Here is an 18,960-nt window from a genome sequence, read left to right as displayed (position 1 = left end):
CAAAATAACCTTCATAAAATATAACTTTTCTCCATTTACACTTTTTTAAAGGATTAGTATCCTATGCTTTTCAAGCACAGGAATCTGTGAAATAACTCCTAACATGGACAGATTTTTTTTTTTAATACATAACTTAAGAGACTGGAGAGTTTTAACTCAAGTCCAGTCTCTAAACAAGGAATATTCTTGTTTACTTTAAAAATGGAAACAACATATAGTTCCATTATAATTGTTAAAAAGTTAGCTTTACAAACATGGGAATTTTAATTTAAAAAAAATTCTTAACAAAACTATACAGTGTACAAATTACTGTCTACAAGGTAGGCGGTTCATTAAGAAGACCTTTCGCTCTTCTCGCTACTTGCAGCTTCACAGATTCATTCACATATTTTTTAATGGAGCTGCCCACCCGAACATTACCCGATAACTATATTGCTATAATTAAGATTTTTGCCATGTCTTTATGTACAGTCTCCTTCACTGCCTTTTATTTTTTTCCTTAGACAAGCCTCAAATGCTCACGTCACTCCAGGGGAAACACACTTCAGAGGCACTGTGAGTGGTGGGTGGCAGAGCAGCACACGGAGGCTGAACAGTGCCACGGAACTGATGGTTGGAGACACCACCCCCTACTCATGCCCTTGGGTGACCTTCACCATCCTGAAGCTCTGCAGTTCTGGGTAAGGGAGGGGCGTGCAAGACCTGCAAAAGCGGGGCCCTTCGTCAGAATATACTTCCTGGTACACGAGGAGGAGGCCAAAAAGTTGATTTGAGATTTTATATATATAGTAGTACTTTTAATAGTTCTATCTCAAAAAAGGAAAGAAGGAAAAATCGATTTGAAATAAAAAAGCAACACTTGAACTAGGCCTTTGTATTCAAGAGGCAGGCAGGAATACCCACAGTGTGTAACTTGGTTAGCTAGAACTGCTCATTCACTGGCAAAAAAGAGAGCGAGTCTGCCTTTAAAAAATACTGTGTGTCCTGTGAGGTTCATTTGTTCACCTAATAGGTCAAAGATACATGAAGAGCTTGGCTGAGATGATCTGTTTGCTACCAGGGCAAGTATCACGGAAAGGATTGGACTTACTTTGGAACTTGCACTGCTAGGATCCCGCTGTGCTGTTCAGCATTTGGGCTATCAAACTGAATGGGCTAATCAAATACAATTCTCCAGCCCATAAGCATTGTTCTAAAGTATTCATTATTAAATGATATGCTGTGAGAACAATTGACAGTTTATTTTATTAGGCCATGGCCTAGGGGAAGGGGGCCAGGGGACTCCTTAAGACAGCCTACCATGTGTCGCTAATTCTGAAAGATTTTCCTTCTAGTAATGAATACACTCAGTGGGACTGGGGGGTGAGGGAAGGGCAAAATAAAACCAGCCTCCATTCAGCCTCTAGCCCTCAGGGGAAACGAAATCAAATATATAGTTAAGGTACCATTCCTTAAAAAAAATCCCATCAGCATCTAATGGGTTTAATTCATCCACAGGAAGATTAATTGCTTAAAATTCTATATTTCCCTTCTGCTCCGGTTCTCAGTTTTAAAAGGGCAGGTAAAATGAAAACAGGATTTACTTTTTTCTTCCTTAAAAATTGAACCTTGATTTTAATCTATCAGTCCAAATACATTCAACAATAGCAACCCTCTGTTCAATCTTCTGGATATTAAAAAAAATCCAAGTGCACTGCCATCCATTTGAAGTAGTAAGTCACAGGTAAATCATATCCTATCATTAATGAAATGAAATGGGGACGAAAAGTGGTGGAGAAGGAATACAGGAGACTCCCTCCAACAGGTCTAATGTGTTTTCTAGGAGAAAGAATATTCATGTGTTAAACCCTCAAAAGTGTTAAACATCCAACATACCCTATGTGGACATTTCAACAAATATTTTTGCCAAATATGAGACAGGCTCACTCTCCACTGTGGATCTGGAACTTTCAAAAAAAACTATCACCAAGCCAAGTCTGCCTTTTTAAGCCAAGTCTGCCTCCAGGAGAATTTGTTGTGTTTGCTTGTTCTTACTATAGTGTTGTTATGAAAACCAGTAATGAGTTCAGCTTGCACCCCAGGTGGGAAGTTAGAGAGGGGAACCTGTGTAAGTTGAAGTTTGTCACAGTAGGCAGAACAGTCGCTTTGCAGCCCAGGCCCATCTCAGGGTGCACTGCTTCACAGCTACACTGTAAAGTGTTAAAAATCCTCCCACCCACCCCAGAATATATATATATGTATATTAAAAAAAATCCCCTGTCCATCTCTCAGTACACAAAAGGACCTCATCACACTGCAAAAATAGCAGTACCCACTTTGGTCAATTAAAACAAACAAACAAACAAAAAAGCATACATTATTTTTTTTTTTAAATCTGTGTACTTACCTATAATAACCAATACAGCTAAAAGCACTACCTACATAGGCAAAACTTGGTATTGCATAATTCATATAAATTTGAAACCCCTCCCCCCCAAATATTAATTGGAAGATGAAAAACATGAAAGGTTAATAGAAAAAAACACCAAAATACTGAAAATATTGCTGGTCGATTACAATTTTTAAGCGGCAACTATACACAGCCATGATATGCTTTATAAATGTGAGATAAAGGTATAACTGTCTAAAAAATCCATGATGTCACACATTTTTCTTCGTCTGGAGTACAAAATATTTTGTCATAAAAATGGTAAAGATTTAAAATGATAATAAATGCAGCAAAACAAGTGTAGTGATGTCACTTTGTTGTTTTTTTTTTTGTTTTTTTTTTGTTTTTTGTTTTTTAGATTTCAAGGCAAGGCACGTAATGTGGACATTATATCTTCGTGCAAATTAGGATTACTGGAAAGAGTATTTTTAATTAAAATTTTAAGAGACATAGAGGCAAAATGTGTCTGCCCATGCACACTATGGATCTGTCAATACAAGAAATTTGTTGAACAAGGCTAATGTCTGAAAGCACCATGCAAGTTTTCAGCACCCTGATTCCATTTGTTTTCTCAAGAGTGCGTTTTTATATCCTACACCCTGGCGTTCCCAGTTTGTAAACTGTAAGCTTTACCCTCGTGACATGGATTTGCCTGCCTCTTTGTCTCTATAATGCAGATTTTATAGAACCTTTTGTACACCCTATGGGTTCTTGATGCAACCAGTAATTTTAAATAAATAAATTCTACCTCCAAGGAGGCTGCAGCTAAACCAACATAAGTGCTGTGTTTTCATTAATTTTATTTTTCTCAAGCACATGATTTGTCTTGATTTAATGCCTTTTTAATGCCCTCAAAAACTGAGGGGAAAATAAATTCGTTCAAAATTATTTTAAATTATTTTTAATCCCCTCAATTTAGAGTCCAAGGGCTGAAGGACTTATAATCATGATTCCCCTTTAGATATAAATTTATAAATTGCACTTGCCTCTGTTAAGTGTTTCTTTTGTGGGGAAAATATTATATTAATTTTTACTGTTGCATGCAGAGATAACACTTCACCTACATAGAGGCATTTCTTCCATAGAGCCTTTGTGTTCAAACTGTTTTTTTCCTTTTTTCTTTTTTTCCTTTTTTTTTCATTTTTTGTTTTTTTAAGATTTCAAACTGGGTTACACACTGGAAAAGGCTGGGTTAAGGGCCAAAATTTAATAAATCTGTACTGATAACTAAAGGCTACAGAGATTTTATATATTTTTTTTAACTTTTAGAAATCAGAGTGCTTATAAAATGGCTGGCTCATGGCTCTGTCACCCAGCACCTCTGACGCCGCCTCCTAGCCTTCGTTGGTGAGATAACCAGGAATAGTGATTCCATGCGTAAACAACAAGAATACTAAACCAATAAAACTAGCTTATCATGCAAATATTAAGGCATCTAGAAAGTCAGTTAAAATATATTGTCATAGAGACAGAACATCTATTTCCCAGCGGACTTCATGTAACAAAGGCTACGTTGCAGGGGCTGCGATCTACCATCAGTGAAATATCATCGACCCTTTTTATGTCATTACAGTTTCAACCTTAAGGGAATTAGTGATTGTAAGTGCTGCAATTGCTGGTCTATTATCTTCTTTCTTCAGTTTCTTTCCTTTCACCCTTTGTTTTGTCCAGTCTTCCTCTTTTCCTTTTTTTAAAAAAAAAAAAAAAAAATTTCTTAAACTATTGTTGTGTTTCTTTTTCCCTCAGTTGCTTGTTTCTGCTTGAAGGAAAGGTTCTCCAATTATGTTCAAACCGTAATTTTGGACATTTGCCGGTAAGATGGGTGTCCTATTTGACACTTGGAAAGGAACCAAGCTAGCCCAGGTACCAGGACTGTTGAGAGGAGAGGGGCAGCAGGGAGGGAAGAAAAAAAGAAAAAAAACACAATGTTAAAATCTACAACAATATGAGCAATATAAGTTCCAGATGCATCAAATTATTACTATCACTATTTTCAAAATTACAGTCTAATATGAGATAAATGTGCCAAATTATACATGTTATACCTATCTATACTCTATAGTCTATTTTTTAAATGAAAATTAAGACAAAAGTGAGGCAGAAAAATCCAGAGTAAGATATATAAACAATTATTTAATTCTAATTGATTGAGGATATTCTAAAATATTATATATTTATCAATATAAATGCAATATGATTCATTTTTGTACAGGAAAAAAAAGAAAAAGAAAAAAGCAGCAATCTGTTGATACCAATACATGTTGCCAGTTATATTCTGATCTTGTTTTACCTTTAATTCACAAGCAATTCAGTGGTCAGATGGGTTTCAATTTCTTACCTGCCTATTGGGTTGAATAAAATTGAAACGTACAGTGAAAGATATTTCTTCTCTCCTTACAACAGGAAAAAAAACTACATGTTTAAGGTAGGCCCATGCATAATATGCAATTTGAAATGCCCAATTATCAAACATATTTTAATCAGAGTTTTTTAGTAAAGACCGAACAAATAAGAATCCTAGAACCAAAATGGAACACAGCTTTTCTTGTTCTCTACAGAATACCCATTGTGAGGAAAAACATTTACAGGAGGCCACAAGGGTCTCTGCTTGTGCTGATTAGTTCTATAGCTCTCCAGTGGTTTTCTTATCCTAACCCTCTTTAACTTACTTTCAGAGAGAACCAGAGTTTTTCCTTCCAATGCATGTTTCCCTACACTGGCTTGCAGCAGAAGCCTGAGCACTCCCTGCTCCTCCCCATCAGTAATGATACCACATTTGAGCTGCTCTGCACATGGGGAGTTTGGAGGGATAGGTGTCGGGTTGAGGGGTGGGGGTGTTGGAGGCAGTAAATGATAACATTCCTGCCTTCCTCTCATCAGTTCAACTTTCGCCTATGCTGAATTACAGGCTGTTTAAAAAAAAAAAAAAAAAGGCTGGAAAACAATTCTCTAATTGCTACTGGCATGGTCTCCCTTTAAGAAGTATCATATGGAGGATAAAAAAACATCAGATCTAGGTATCATGAAACAACTCTACAGCACACATTTTGGGTACACTTAATCTAATGTATTGCTTGTTCCAACACTCAACTCCAAATGAAGGTCAGTTAAGTAACAGCTGCATAAATAATCATGAACCAAGAAAACATCAAACTGACAATTCCGTACTCATATTAGTCATGGCCTAGCATGGAAACATACTTTCAATGTTTTACATTTCATTGAGTATCCCTTGCTTTACTTTTGAAACCATGAAGTGAGATGGGCACTATTGTTGTAGCTATCAATCTAGATATGCTCATTTGTTCATACTTTAATTCCAAAAATACAAAAACCTTTACGGAATATCAACCTAAAGGAACAATTCTGAATTTTTTTAAAAACTTGATACATACTGTTTTTACTCTGGTGATAACCTCTATACAAAATGTTGCTTGTTGCTACACATATGTACGTATTTCTGAGTTAACACTTCAAAAAAACATCACAATCACCATTTGTGCTCAAGGGATTTTATAATTAGACTACAAACTCCAAGAAAGCAAAGTCCATCTCTAGTAAAATATCTAGCACATGGAAGATGCTCAATACATTTTTCACACAAACAAATCAATTAATTGTTTCAAATCACACCCAGCTATATATTTTTAAGAGGTGTCACCCAAGATTACATATAGTCATGAATATGTTGTGATTTGGTCCCCAATAAAGAGAAAATAGGTATCTCTGAATTTAAAATTAGATCTACTTAGCATTAACAAAAATTGATTAAGCAGGAATAATCACATTCAAACTAAAAAGATATGTCCTCACAATCTGATGAAAAACTTAACTCTTAAGAATACTTGTTATTGAAACTTTTACTAAGCAGCTTAACTGTTTTCACATATTTCTCTTCCCACACACATCATCAACAATTATTTTTGTGCTTTGCACCACTGATTGGGAACAATGTTACATAATGAATCATGAAACTTATTTTACCCTCAACTGTGTTTCCACTGCACTTTGTACATGGTCCTGTTACAGCATTTATTACTTCATAAATATCTCTATCTGGGATTATCTTACTAACTGAAAGGTGAACTTCACAGAGAAAATGACCTAGTCACATCTATCTTTATAGAGTCTGAGCATAGCTGGTGCTATTTCTTAACAAATAAAATAAATTACAAAAACGGGTATACATTATTTTTAACCTGAAGTAAAAAGCATGTACCAAAAGCAAAAGGACTAGGCAAAACAGATAATCCTTGATGGTAAAATACAATGTCAACAAGCAGCAAATTGCTTTGCAAAATTAACAAGAGTGCCAAATTAAGTGAGCTCAAGAAAGTCATTTGGAGATTGTATGCTTTAGGGATGTAAAGTATATTTTAATGATTGAAAATAGATGTGGCTCCTTACATGGACAAGTCTACCAACTAATGGCAGAAAATTCAGGGTTTATTTTGCAATAACTCTCTTACTCAGTTCTTTAGAAGAGACATATGTCATTCTTTGGAAAATGTTCAATAAAAATAAATTGATGCTAGTCACTAACAGGACTCTTGCTGCAGAATGCCTACCAAATTTAATTTAAATGTTTATTTAAATCTTTCAAACAGCCCATCCTACATTATGACCATATCAAAATTGCAGAGTGCAATATATTTGTCAATACTGTTTATGAACCTTTGGGGGGAAATAAATCTCAAACATTAACACTATGCAGACCCCATATACGAGTTTTACAAGTCTCTTATTGCCAATTTGTAGGTTAAGTTCAGAACTATAAGGGACAGACATTTTTTAGAGCTATTTTTGGTAGTCCTGTTGAAAAAAAAAAAACTTGATAAAACTAATTCAATGATTGAGATAACAATGTAAATAAATATATTTAATCAAAGTAATATAGATTACTTAATTTCAAAAGTACAATGTCTAAAATTGCATACTTATTCAGGTAAAAATGTAATAGTGCTTTTTATACATCTAACTCTCTATATAAAAATCAATAATCACATGTATAGATAAAATAAACACACAAAAACAAATTAGTTACACGTAAAATGCTTAATAGTTTTAATTCACACTGAGAATTACTATATGGATAATCTTATGTTCATTCCAACTATCTGCATTCCAATAAGAGACATGAGAATATAACTGAAAGGATTTCAAAATATTCAAGCTCAAATTCAGCTACTTCAGCAATGTATCTTTGTAAGTGTGCATTTGCTTTGTTTTTATCAAATTTCTCATTGCTGAATCACATTTGTTTGGGCAAACAGAAGATGAGCATAGCTGAAAGCTGAAAGCACATCTTTAGAAAATATAAACTAGATATAACCATTTAAAAAAGATATAATTACTTTGCAAAAAAATCAAGCAGAATTTGACACAAAAGAATTTGATAGTACCTTAACACAAAGTACGACTCATCCTAATGACTATTACTATGTATATAATGAGATAATTCATTATAAAATAAATACACAAGAGCTAAATCAAAATTCCAAAAATAAAATGTTTGATATCATGGATACTATTTTCTTGCTATTTTGACCAAATGTATGACATGGCTCCCCCCAAAAGGGAAGAAGCAAATGAATTATTTTGACCTTAAGATGCATTACTGGTGATGGTCCAAGTTCATTTTTGTATTCATAAGACTACCTCTGAAGTACTGTATTTCTTCTAGGTAGCACTCTGCAAGAAAATCTAACTTTATGGCATTTATTTGTTGAAGCAAGTAACCAAATTATGTCATTGAAGAACAGCTAAAGGTAGTCAGGGAAGATACAGCAGTTGAGGTGGAAAGGAATATAGACTTCTTAAGCATGATTCAGGTTGAAGGAATAGCACAAAGGCAAAACTTCCAGACGATAGCCATGCTGAGGACTTACTATAATCACGGTACCATCTTTGGTGTTTTACATATGCTACGCCACTTGATTTTCTCAATGAGTTCATGAGAAGGCCATCATTATCTCTGTTTCATATATGAGGAAACTGAGGCAAGTTTGCCCAAAGTCTCCCACTTAGCTCTCAGTTATGACTCAGATCTGTCTGATTTCCCTGACCATTTCACTATATTATATTGCCTCCACAGGAAGTCAGATGACTTAACATAAGAAAGAACTTTCGAACAGAGTGGTCTGAAGGCAAAATTAATTGGCTTCAGGAGAAGGCAAAATTAATTGGCTTCAGGAGACAGTGAACTTTTCATGCCCCACACAAGCTGGATTATAACCTAGCTAATGTTGCAGAAGAGACTAGTGCACAGAATATGTAGCTGGTCTAAGTGGCCAAGTGATCTGAAATTCTATGTATTCATCTCCTCTGAAACAAATCTAGTTGAAGTTCTACTAGGGTGAGTTCTACAGCATGAGGATTAAGGGGGAAGAAGATACCCACTTCTTCCTTTTAAAAAGATGCACTATTTCTATATGTCTTATCCTGGATACACTGGGTAAAATAGTTCATCTTTGCATCTACCTACCAAGAGTAAAGAGACGCTATACCTTTCAGTGAAAGAAAGGGAGAAATAGCTCTGGGCAGCCATACCAACATTTTATGGTTCTGTTTTTTTAAATTGTGCATTATGTGAGTGTGTCTTCTAGGCCAAAAGATTTCGGCCCTTACCTTTTAGCTCACTAACACCTATGAACCCCAGGGTGCCACATAAACATGTATGAAGCCGTTATATTGAGCCAAAAACTAAACAAAGTCAAAGACTTTACATCACCTATTAGTTGGAGGTGATTAAAACAATAAGAGCTATTTTCAGAATGGCAAAAATCATTTATTACTAGTCTGTGTGTATTTGATAATGGATGAGATAACATACTTGTTAAACAGTTTATAAAATGTCTAAGTATCCAATATGTGAATATTTTTCAGGGCAATAATAATATTGTCCATTTAGAATTTATATACTGGTTTAATCATGAGAAAATACCATATTTACTTCAAAGATAGTAAGTACTCTTTCAAGAAGTTTAAAAAATATTACAGGAATAAAGCACAAAGAATTGTACATATTAATACATACCAGTAGCCACATTATTTACAGATGGCAATAAAAATGAGCAATGGCCCAGAAATCATGGGGAATAAATAAAATAAGTATTTTAATTTAAAAGAAGGATTTGCCTTTAGTTCCTTTGCAACAGTTTCTGATCTCCCCAAGATGGAAAGTTTTTTACTTCCTTGGCTAAACATTCTAATTTTATTGGCAAAATATTAACACACAAGTATTAGTATTTCTTGTAAAATGCACAATAAACAATTTTCCTTATTAATAGCAAAAAACCTGTCAGGAAAACTATGCTGTCCTGGGTTGTACATGGGTGCATTTGGACTGGTTGCTTACTTCAATATAACACAAAGGCCGCAGATTATATCTTGTGAAAAAAATGGTCACTCAGACCAGTAGAAAGAATAAATACTTAAATTGAATCTATTTATGTATTAGAACAAAGAAAATAGTACTTGATAAATATACTAGTTGCTAGCACTTATGTAATGTGTATTATTTGCCAGGTACTGTTCTACATGCTTGACCTACCTTAAAACTTTTAATCCTCATAACAAATCTATGAGAAAAGACCATTATTATCCTGATTTTACAGATGATGAAACTGAAGTTAGGAAGTTAAGTGTTGTGCCCAACTCATATTGCTACTAAATTGTAGAAGGCAGGACTTGAATTCGAGCAATGTCATTCTAGGATCTGTATTTGTACCCACTAAACTTCTCTCATCTCCCCTTCTTGTGAAGCATAGTTTACTTTTTTCACTGGACTAGAAGTTATATTACCACTGAATTATACAAGACTCTGTGAATTAAGGTTCATATCACAATGAAATTCCTGTGGAAGTATAACTCTTGAGCTCAAAATTCAGCGCAAATAACTGTGCTTTATTTCTCCAATTCCAGTTCCTTTTCAGCTGAACGCAGTATTTGCTTTTGTTTTACATATGTGCAGATGTGGCTGTATGTCTATAATTTGCTTGTTGAGTTCCACTTCAGATGAGGCTAGACTGGAAGTGAAATATACAAAGTACTTTACACCGGTCTTGCGTTTCTTCGATTTATTTTCCCCATTTTTAGGGATCATTATTGCCATCTGAATGACCCTATTTGCATGCAAGATGATTCCTAATGATTATTACTATTTGTAATAATCTGTATCAGAAAGCTCCCTGGCTAGCTCTTACCTGAACTGCAAAGTACTCTTGTGGGCTCTCTGGGAAATACCAAATATCATAAACTGCAGGTGGCTCATGGAATTATTCTAACTGCAAGCAATAGGACTTCACAGTAATGAAAGAGAAACGTATTTGTTTCTTAACTAAGTAGGTAAATAGCTTTCTTTATTGCTACTCCTCGGGGACCAACGGTTTTGAAAATAGCATATCAAAATGGTAGACCATCAAATCTCATTAATTTATATTCAATTGTTTCGGAAGTGTTTTGTTCTTAGGGCATAGTGGATTGAATGTTAACTTTACCATGCATGAGTGCTAGCATTCTCTAAGTAAAATAATAGCATCTACCATTGAAACATTTTATCTAATAAAGAGCATAGGGCAAGAAAAGCCACTCCATATGGGAGCGCTGCCACTAAATATTAAATGTGTTTCTTATAATTACTGCACTCTTTGAGTAAAAAATTCTTACACAATCCTTGAAGACTTGAATATGGCAAACTACACTTAAATAAAAACCTCCTTAAAATGTTCGGTTTAAACATAAATAAGAAAAAAGCTCTTCCTCAACAGGCCAAATTAAGGACTTTTAAAAAAATTGTGTCTGATCTTTTTCAAATTTTAGAACTGAAAATGAAAGATGAAAAATTATTATGATGACTAATTATAAATAAATTACAGTACACACATGCATACGTATATAAGAACTTAGGTAGCTGTGGGAGGTTTTAGTCAATTAAAAAATATAGAATTATCAGGCTCAGAGTAATTATTTTATCTCCTCCCACAGACCACAGCACAGTGGAGAAGCCCCCATGTTGATTTCCAGCCTCTTTCTGTCTGTATTCCTCTCTACCCTGGGCTCCTTTTCAATGCTATTGTTAAAAGTGGTACTGCTCCTCTTATTTGCATACGTGAAGATTTAACAGCAGACAAAATTCTCTACAAAAAATGGTGCTTCAAAATAGTGCCTTTCACTAGAGAAAATCACCCAAGGCATACTAAATCAAATAGAAATGTAAGTTTTCTACAAAGCAAAAAGAGACTCTTTTATAAACGATTTTCATTTAAAAGGAAAAATCAGCATTATTTGCACAATTTTACCTCTAAAAGATGAAACTTATTAGTATCAGAACGCTGAAGCATAAAATTACAAATGATGAAATAACTGAACACATTTTAATATTATGCTTGCTACTCTGTTCACATGGGCAAAAGAATCTTCCTGTGTGTGAAACAAAGTGAACAAGAGAGAATAATTGTAACTTTCTGCAATTTCTCAATATTTAAAATTTGCATTCTTCAATGACTTGACCTTAAGATTTTGCCTTTTCTTTTATCACTTATGTTTATTATTATATTTATTAATTCATAGGCTTTGTTATTTAACTAAAAAAAATCATCATATCCCTACTAACAGCGCTAGCAAAAATGAGAACCAAAAAGGTAAGCTAATAAATGGTGCACTGGCTGTCGAGGGAACTGATTTCTTATGGACAAAATACACATGTAAATATGGCACTTTACATAAAATGTATGCAAATAAAGTAGGTGTTTAACATACTTCCTTTCACTGCAAAGGGTTAATCAGCAAGGTTTACATTTGGGAATTTTCAGAATCATGCTCCTCCCTCTCCAGTAGCGCTGCCAAAAATCATCTGACAGGAAACGTAAGATTAAGTTTGTCCTACCTAAGCGAACAAAGAGTGCTCTGAACAGGCCACTGGTTTACTGCAGAGCGGGAACTTTTCTAATCCTGCTGGAATCTGCAGTCCTGCTCAGAAAATATCATGGAAAAAAGTTGTTTTCTTTCCTCTAACATCTTGTCTCAGGATCATCTCATTTTGGTCACACTGCAGATCCTGCTGCTTCTCCCATAAAGGTTAACTTAAAGCTCCAAACATAATCATGTGGAAAATGGACATTATTGATTCCTATGGTCCATTGTTCCCCCATCCTAAGTCCCTGAAGTTCAAGTTCAATCTGGAATTACATCATGTCTGGTTTCTCCTGGTTACCAGACGGCTTGAGACGTGACCACAGCTACAGAAAAAACAAACAGCCTTCTTCACGCTTCGGCTCCCCTATCGATTCAAACGTAAACTTTTTTTCTTTCTCTCAAGTATGCTTCAAGTATGGAGCATGGTTAATTTAGAGATTAAGTTCCAAATTAGATTATCTAATGGCATCTTAATGGATTGCTGACCCATTTCCTGTGGGATGGCAGCATGCAAGTCTGGCTGGAATACAATTAATTTCTTAGGAAGTGTTCTGAAGAGTTTGCCTAGATAAAAAGGAAACGTCGTGTTGTACAAATCTTTCTTTATAAATGGAGAAAGTTAGGAAAACTACGACAAATCCCAACATATTATTCAATAGCCAGACCACAGATGTTGTGCGTCTGTGAAAACCGTATCAAGATCATTTTTAAGAATGGTAATGTTTTTATTTTTGATTTCATAACAGGTGCAAATAATTTTGATAAGAATAATTCCTTTAAAAAGAATATTCAAATACAAAGACAAAACTAGTTAACAGCCCCTTTACCAAACAACGGTCATGTGAAATGTTGGTTTTTGCAATTCTCCACCTTGAACCAAAGATCCTTCCATTCATCCACCGTATCAGCATTTCTATCATAGTCCCAGAGTGGTGCTAGGGGCCCAGAACGGTGTATAAAAAGTTGAGGATTTGAAAACACTTTAGAGCTGACAGCGGAAAAGGAAATTCAGCACTCGGAGAATAAAGCCCCCCCCAGGAACTCCAGGAACAACCCAGCTGTTGTACTGTAGTTATGTGTCAAGATAACAAACTGAGAGCAGGAAATGCTAACCTAGTGAATTCGCAGGGATGGTCTTAGTGTAATGTTGAAATACAAGTTAACTCTTAATATTACCTAAGGACATACTCCCCTTATCATACATAGGCCACATATATGTGGAGATATACACATACACTACATACACACACATATATATGCATACACACAAACACATATATGTAATACAAACATGGTTTGCAACCCATTATTGAAAATTATTTTTGTTTAAATATTCATTCCTTTGACAGCATACATTTTACAAAGAAAATGTTATGAACAAAGCAAGGAAAATGGTTGAGGCGAGTGTTATGCAAATTAAGTTACATGGATAAAATGAGAGCTATTACCCCCCCAACTTTTTTTTCTTTTTTCCTTCCCTCTCCTGACCAACCAGATCCAAATAACCTTTACTGGCTGCTAAATTTCTCTTGAGAAATCAAGCAACTCTCTAGAATTGCAGTAATAAATGACAATTTCTTAGAAAAACATGTGTAAAGTAACTACAGAATGAAGTATTCAATCCATAGAAAGGAACTGCTAACACATGTAACATGGAAAATAGCTGATAAAAGTCTCTTTGGTGCCATTCAATTATGGCATCCGCAGAAACACAAAAATCCTTCCAATCATTTTAGTAAAATCTTCATTTATTCATTATTTCAGAGGCTGAGCAAATGGTTTGTGTAAACACATCCTTCGGTAACACGCGCATGTTTATTTTAGCCATCTGAAGCCTTCTTCTATGTTTATATAAGCCATCAGACACATACAACCACTCACTTGTGGCTTTGCGTTTTCTTGAAAGGGGTAAAGGGGGAGAAGAGAGAATGAAACAATAAATTCAGTTTCTCTTTTGCATGAAGCACTCCCTCTAATGTTTTAAAATAGCTTATGTTTATATTATTCTTGGATTGTCCTTCGGCTTTCTTTTTCATTCAATTATATTGATCTTTCATATCTGATAGTACAGGCTGTATTCTGACTATCACTTTAAGAAAGACAGCCAGTCAGGGAGTAACTGCTGTATATGTTTATGTCCACATAACTCATATATACAACAAGGTAATTTGTCCACATGAGACAAAGCACAAATACAACAGTACCTACCTTAAGCAATTCATCACCTATCATCCTCCTAAGATCTTGAGCCCATTCTGACTATACTAGAAGGGAGCCCTTCATGAAACCAGTATCTTACTCTGGGTTAACTGCAGTTCCTGACCTTTCACTTAGGCAGAAAAATTGACTCTCTCAAGGTGCAAGCAACTCCTACGCGTGTGCGTACACACACACACACACACAGTTCACAAAACAGTTCACAAAATTTTAAGGTCAAAACAACAAAACACCTTCAGGGTTGTAACCTAATAAGGCTGTGAAAACTTTCTCAAAGAGTCAGCTTTGGTTCCTAAGGGAATGCTTAGGCCTTGGGGTTGGGGGTGGGTGGAGGAAATCTTCCAGCTTTGATTATACTCGCACAGCTCCCTTGGCACTGCCATTTTCAGTTCCAACAAGAGCTGCGTTTGACATGGAAACACCTCAACGGGGCAATTAGTATAAAGCAGAAAAGAGGGTGACCATGGAAAAGTGATTGTACAAAGAATTTAATGACAGCAAACAACAATCAATCAAAATAAAGCAAAACCAAAACACCCGTTTTGCTCTGTCCTGTTCTACTACAGTCTCCATGGATTGCCTTTTGTTAAAAGGCAACTACCACAACAAAAATAACCTGTGATATTTTATTTATTCCATCGCGACAAAGGCAAATTATTTAATTCTTTGGATGAATAGACCTATATTTCTTAAATATTTTCAACTTATTCAGATGATTCTAAAGCTATAGCTATGCCCTGAAGATTTTAGATGTCTATTATCTCCCTTAAAAGTGCTAGTGTTACAGACATTTATGACTTCTTTTTTCAAAATTCTTTCAAAAAAAGTTTTAAAAATAAACACAGGTCATAAATTCTAAATGATGAATAAGCTGTCATGCCACAGACAAGGGCTATTTGTATTATCAAATATGAACTCTGTTGTGTCCATTTTTGAAAACTGTAACAAAGCAAAGCAAACTGTGTCATTTGAATTTATTTATTCTGAACTGCATCACACCTACATTTTAAGAACTGTGAGCATTTCTATCACCACAGCATTTATCACAGCCCACAGATTCAATAATACCTGTTGAATGTAGAATGTGATGGCTGCCATTATCAATTATGTGCTTTCTGAATCAGGATAGAAAGACAAGAAACAAACCAAGATACTGGCTGGGTGTGGTGGCTCACGCCTGTAATCTCAGTACTTTGGGAGGCCGAGGCGAGCAGATCACTTGAAGTCAGGAGTTTCAGACCAGCCTGGCCAACATGGCGAAATCCGACGTGTACTAAAAATACAAAAGTTAGCCAGGCGTGGTAGTGCACGCCTGTAATCCCAGCGACTCTGGTAGCTGAGGCATAAGAATCACTTGAACCTGGGAAGCAGAGGTTGCAGTGAGCCAAGATCGTGCCACTGCACTCCAGCCTGGGTGAGGAAGTGAGACTGTCTAAAAAATAAAAAACAAAAACCAAAAAAACCAAGATACCTTTTAAAGAGCTTTTGGAATCATTAAGACCATTCTACATGTCATTACCTACTAATCAAAAGAAAAGTTACTATTTTTGAGAGGGAAAAAAAATTTCACCTAAATAAATTCTGAATATTTTTCTGACTTACTATGGCCTGAAACTGATTACCACATCAATTTTTCACCAGGAAGGGGATTTGTAACAGCAACAATACTGCCCTAAGAACTGAGTGTAATCATCAGATTCATTTCCTCCAATACATGTGTTCTGAGATTTATTGCCCACTCACCTTCTCTTTCCATGGGCTATCAATTTTTTATTCAAAAAATTACTAGTAACTAGGTAAAGTTATATTTTAAATCTCTAACAATTTACAAATATGCTTTAGAGGTGCTATCCTATTTTTAGATTTAGTAAGCCAATCAATATTCCATAGATTTGGAAGTTCACACAGCTATAGGGGCACTTACAAACATGAGTGCATGTCATCTGGTTTGCAATTCTTGTAAATATGGTAAGTTTGTATGCAGACATGAGCCATTTTGTTAACTGATAGAGCATGAAATATAAGAGAGTTATTAAATAAAATATGGAAATATTAGGTTATTAAATTCAATTAACTTTTATTAAATAAAATATGGAAATATTAGGTTATTAAACTCAATTCAATTAACTTTAAAATGTATATTAATTTGGAATATTTTAATGAGATGCTTTAATTTAATTACGACTATTAATCGTTAAAGGCTATTTGAATAAGATGCCTACGTTGAGTTTATCTTCTTTTTATAAGCATATATTCTATTATTTTCAAAAGGGATGATGAATACAATCTTGTTAAAAAAATCACAATATGTAAAACTGTATCCCTTTTAAAAGTGGATGTTATATCAATCTTCAAGAAGAAAAGTCACATGGTATTCAATTCAGTAGTGAATTAATAAAAAGTCATTGTTTTTAAAAACATAATCTGAATTTTTTCCTTAATTTTTATCTGAATTAAAGTAGACATTTAATTATTTTGATTCTTTAAAATCTACTCTTTGGCAATTTCTGTGAACCAATACAGAGATGGGTAGACGATCTACAACTCTATCTGAGTATATACCTTTCTATAGACACTTTCCGTAAATGGAGGATTACAATCAGAGCAGGGCTGGAAAATTATGTTGACTCTACTTGGTGAACTCCTTCTGGGATTACCTCACTCTTTTCTGCCAATGTTTATTTCTTATTACTTATGATTATACCATGAATCTAATTATTTAATTTGTCAATCTGACACAATTTGTTCTTAAATAAAATAAATGATACATAAGAAGCAGCTGACTTTGAATTGCTTACTTTCTAAAGGCAATGCATGAAACAATATCAGAACTGGTTTTGAAAATGAAGTTTTAGAATAGCTTCCTCAGCCAACCAAATAAAGTCAATCTTCCATGAATCACAGCAGTATACAAACAGAAATTAAAACTTTAACAAATTCCTTCTTCAGCTACTGATTCCAACAATCTTCCTACTCCGAAATGTATGGGTGCTGTCAATAACAGTTAAATTGACTAACCAAATTTTTTTTTTACTAGTTTTTCCCTACAACAGGGGAAAAAATGAATAGTGAAATGGCTTAGAATTAGCAGTAGGGGAAAGAGTCAAAATAAGAAAAATCTACAACGTGAAAACCAATGCTTTATCCTCAGGTAGCTGAAAAATCTTCGCTAAAGCTGTGATTTCACTTTTCAGGTCCTAAAATCTAAATGTCACATTCCACCCCCTCCCCGACCAAAAATATTATAAATTGTAGAAAACATTTTATAGCATTAAAAAATTCCAATGATCAGTAAGCATATACTATAGTCCCAACTTAATTTGATGTTCCATTTACATAAGAAATAAAGGAGGAGGACAGGGAAAGAAGAATGGCATAGCCAAAACAACTAAATTTTCAACATATATTTTCTGTAAAGCTGGTTAAAAACAAACACTATAGCTCATGTAATTTTTAGGTGTAAGTGTAGGGTTGGAAATAATTAAAATGTTACCTTTGCCAAGTAATTCCCAATGTATCCTCACTGGTACTGGGGTATAAATGCCTGCCGTTTTGATTCATGGTCCAGTCACAAATCCTCAGCTGTCAATTGAAACCTAGCAGTCAGATATGGATCGAGCAGTACTACAGTTTTTAGTATTTAAATGAACACATGCAAACTAGTACTGTACATGGCATTAACCTTACTTTCCCAAGAGGCAACTTAAAGAAAAAAAAAAAAGCAAAAGAAAATCTTATTCTTGAAAAGCAAAATTCCTAGACTCTTTTTTAGAAAAAGCTATTGCAATATGCTTCTCTATTAATTAAAGCATACAAGAGAAACAAGTGCTTAGAACATAACAATTAGCCATTATTAGAGTACAAATTGAGCTGGAATAAAAGCAAACGTTAATGTTCAATAGAGAGATATATTTTAGAAAGAAAATAAAAATGCTTTTTTCTATGCATCACACCAAATAATCTGCACTGAATAAAATAATCAATAACTTTAAGCATGCAGTTTGCAAAACATAGAAGACATGCAGTTTAGAGGAGAAAGGCCAACCTTATAAACATTCACCCTAACTTGCGTTTAGAAGCATCAAGGTCTTCAGTTTTAACCTTTTACTAATTTTGTTTTGCTTAAACTGGCATTGTTTAGAAAGAGTTGATAACCATTTCTAGTTTTATTTTAAACTCAGAGTAATGGCATTTAAAATACTTTACTACATCTGAAGAAAGTGAGGAATGCACTGAATACAAGCTGAAACAAATTCTTCCCAGATCTCCGAATCATCAGCTCTGCCCTTCAGAGACTGTTCGAGTAACCCTATCCAGCTCTGCTTGGTTAACAGCTGCCCTACAGTGCTAGCAGATTTATTGAAAAGATATATTGCTTATTTTTATTCTTAAGAAAGTAA

The 18,960-nt window shown here is 34.6% G+C and overlaps 1 protein-coding gene across 50 annotated transcripts in view; it reads right to left on the bottom strand.

The window, feature by feature from the left end:
* The window catches only part of NFIB (nuclear factor I B), a 452,087-nt gene that overhangs the window by 2,181 nt on the left and 430,946 nt on the right, over positions 1-18,960 (bottom strand). For 13 of the 50 annotated variants that reach the window (XM_045373246.3, XM_065530510.2, XM_045373248.3 and 10 more), the window contains one exon: positions 2,742-4,300. In XM_045373246.3, coding sequence (XP_045229181.1) covers positions 4,283-4,300 — 18 coding nt within the window. In that variant the 3' untranslated portion in view covers positions 2,742-4,282. Of the gene's footprint in view, positions 4,301-18,053; positions 18,143-18,960 lie in introns of all 50 variants that reach the window. The other 37 variants (XM_045373243.3, XM_074017457.1, XM_065530508.2 and 34 more) reach the window with 4 other exon arrangements.

Source organism: Macaca fascicularis, chromosome 15 (genome assembly GCF_037993035.2).
Source record: "Macaca fascicularis isolate 582-1 chromosome 15, T2T-MFA8v1.1".
Classification (NCBI taxonomy): domain Eukaryota; kingdom Metazoa; phylum Chordata; class Mammalia; order Primates; family Cercopithecidae; genus Macaca; species Macaca fascicularis.
This window is presented reverse-complemented; position numbering and strand designations above follow the sequence as displayed.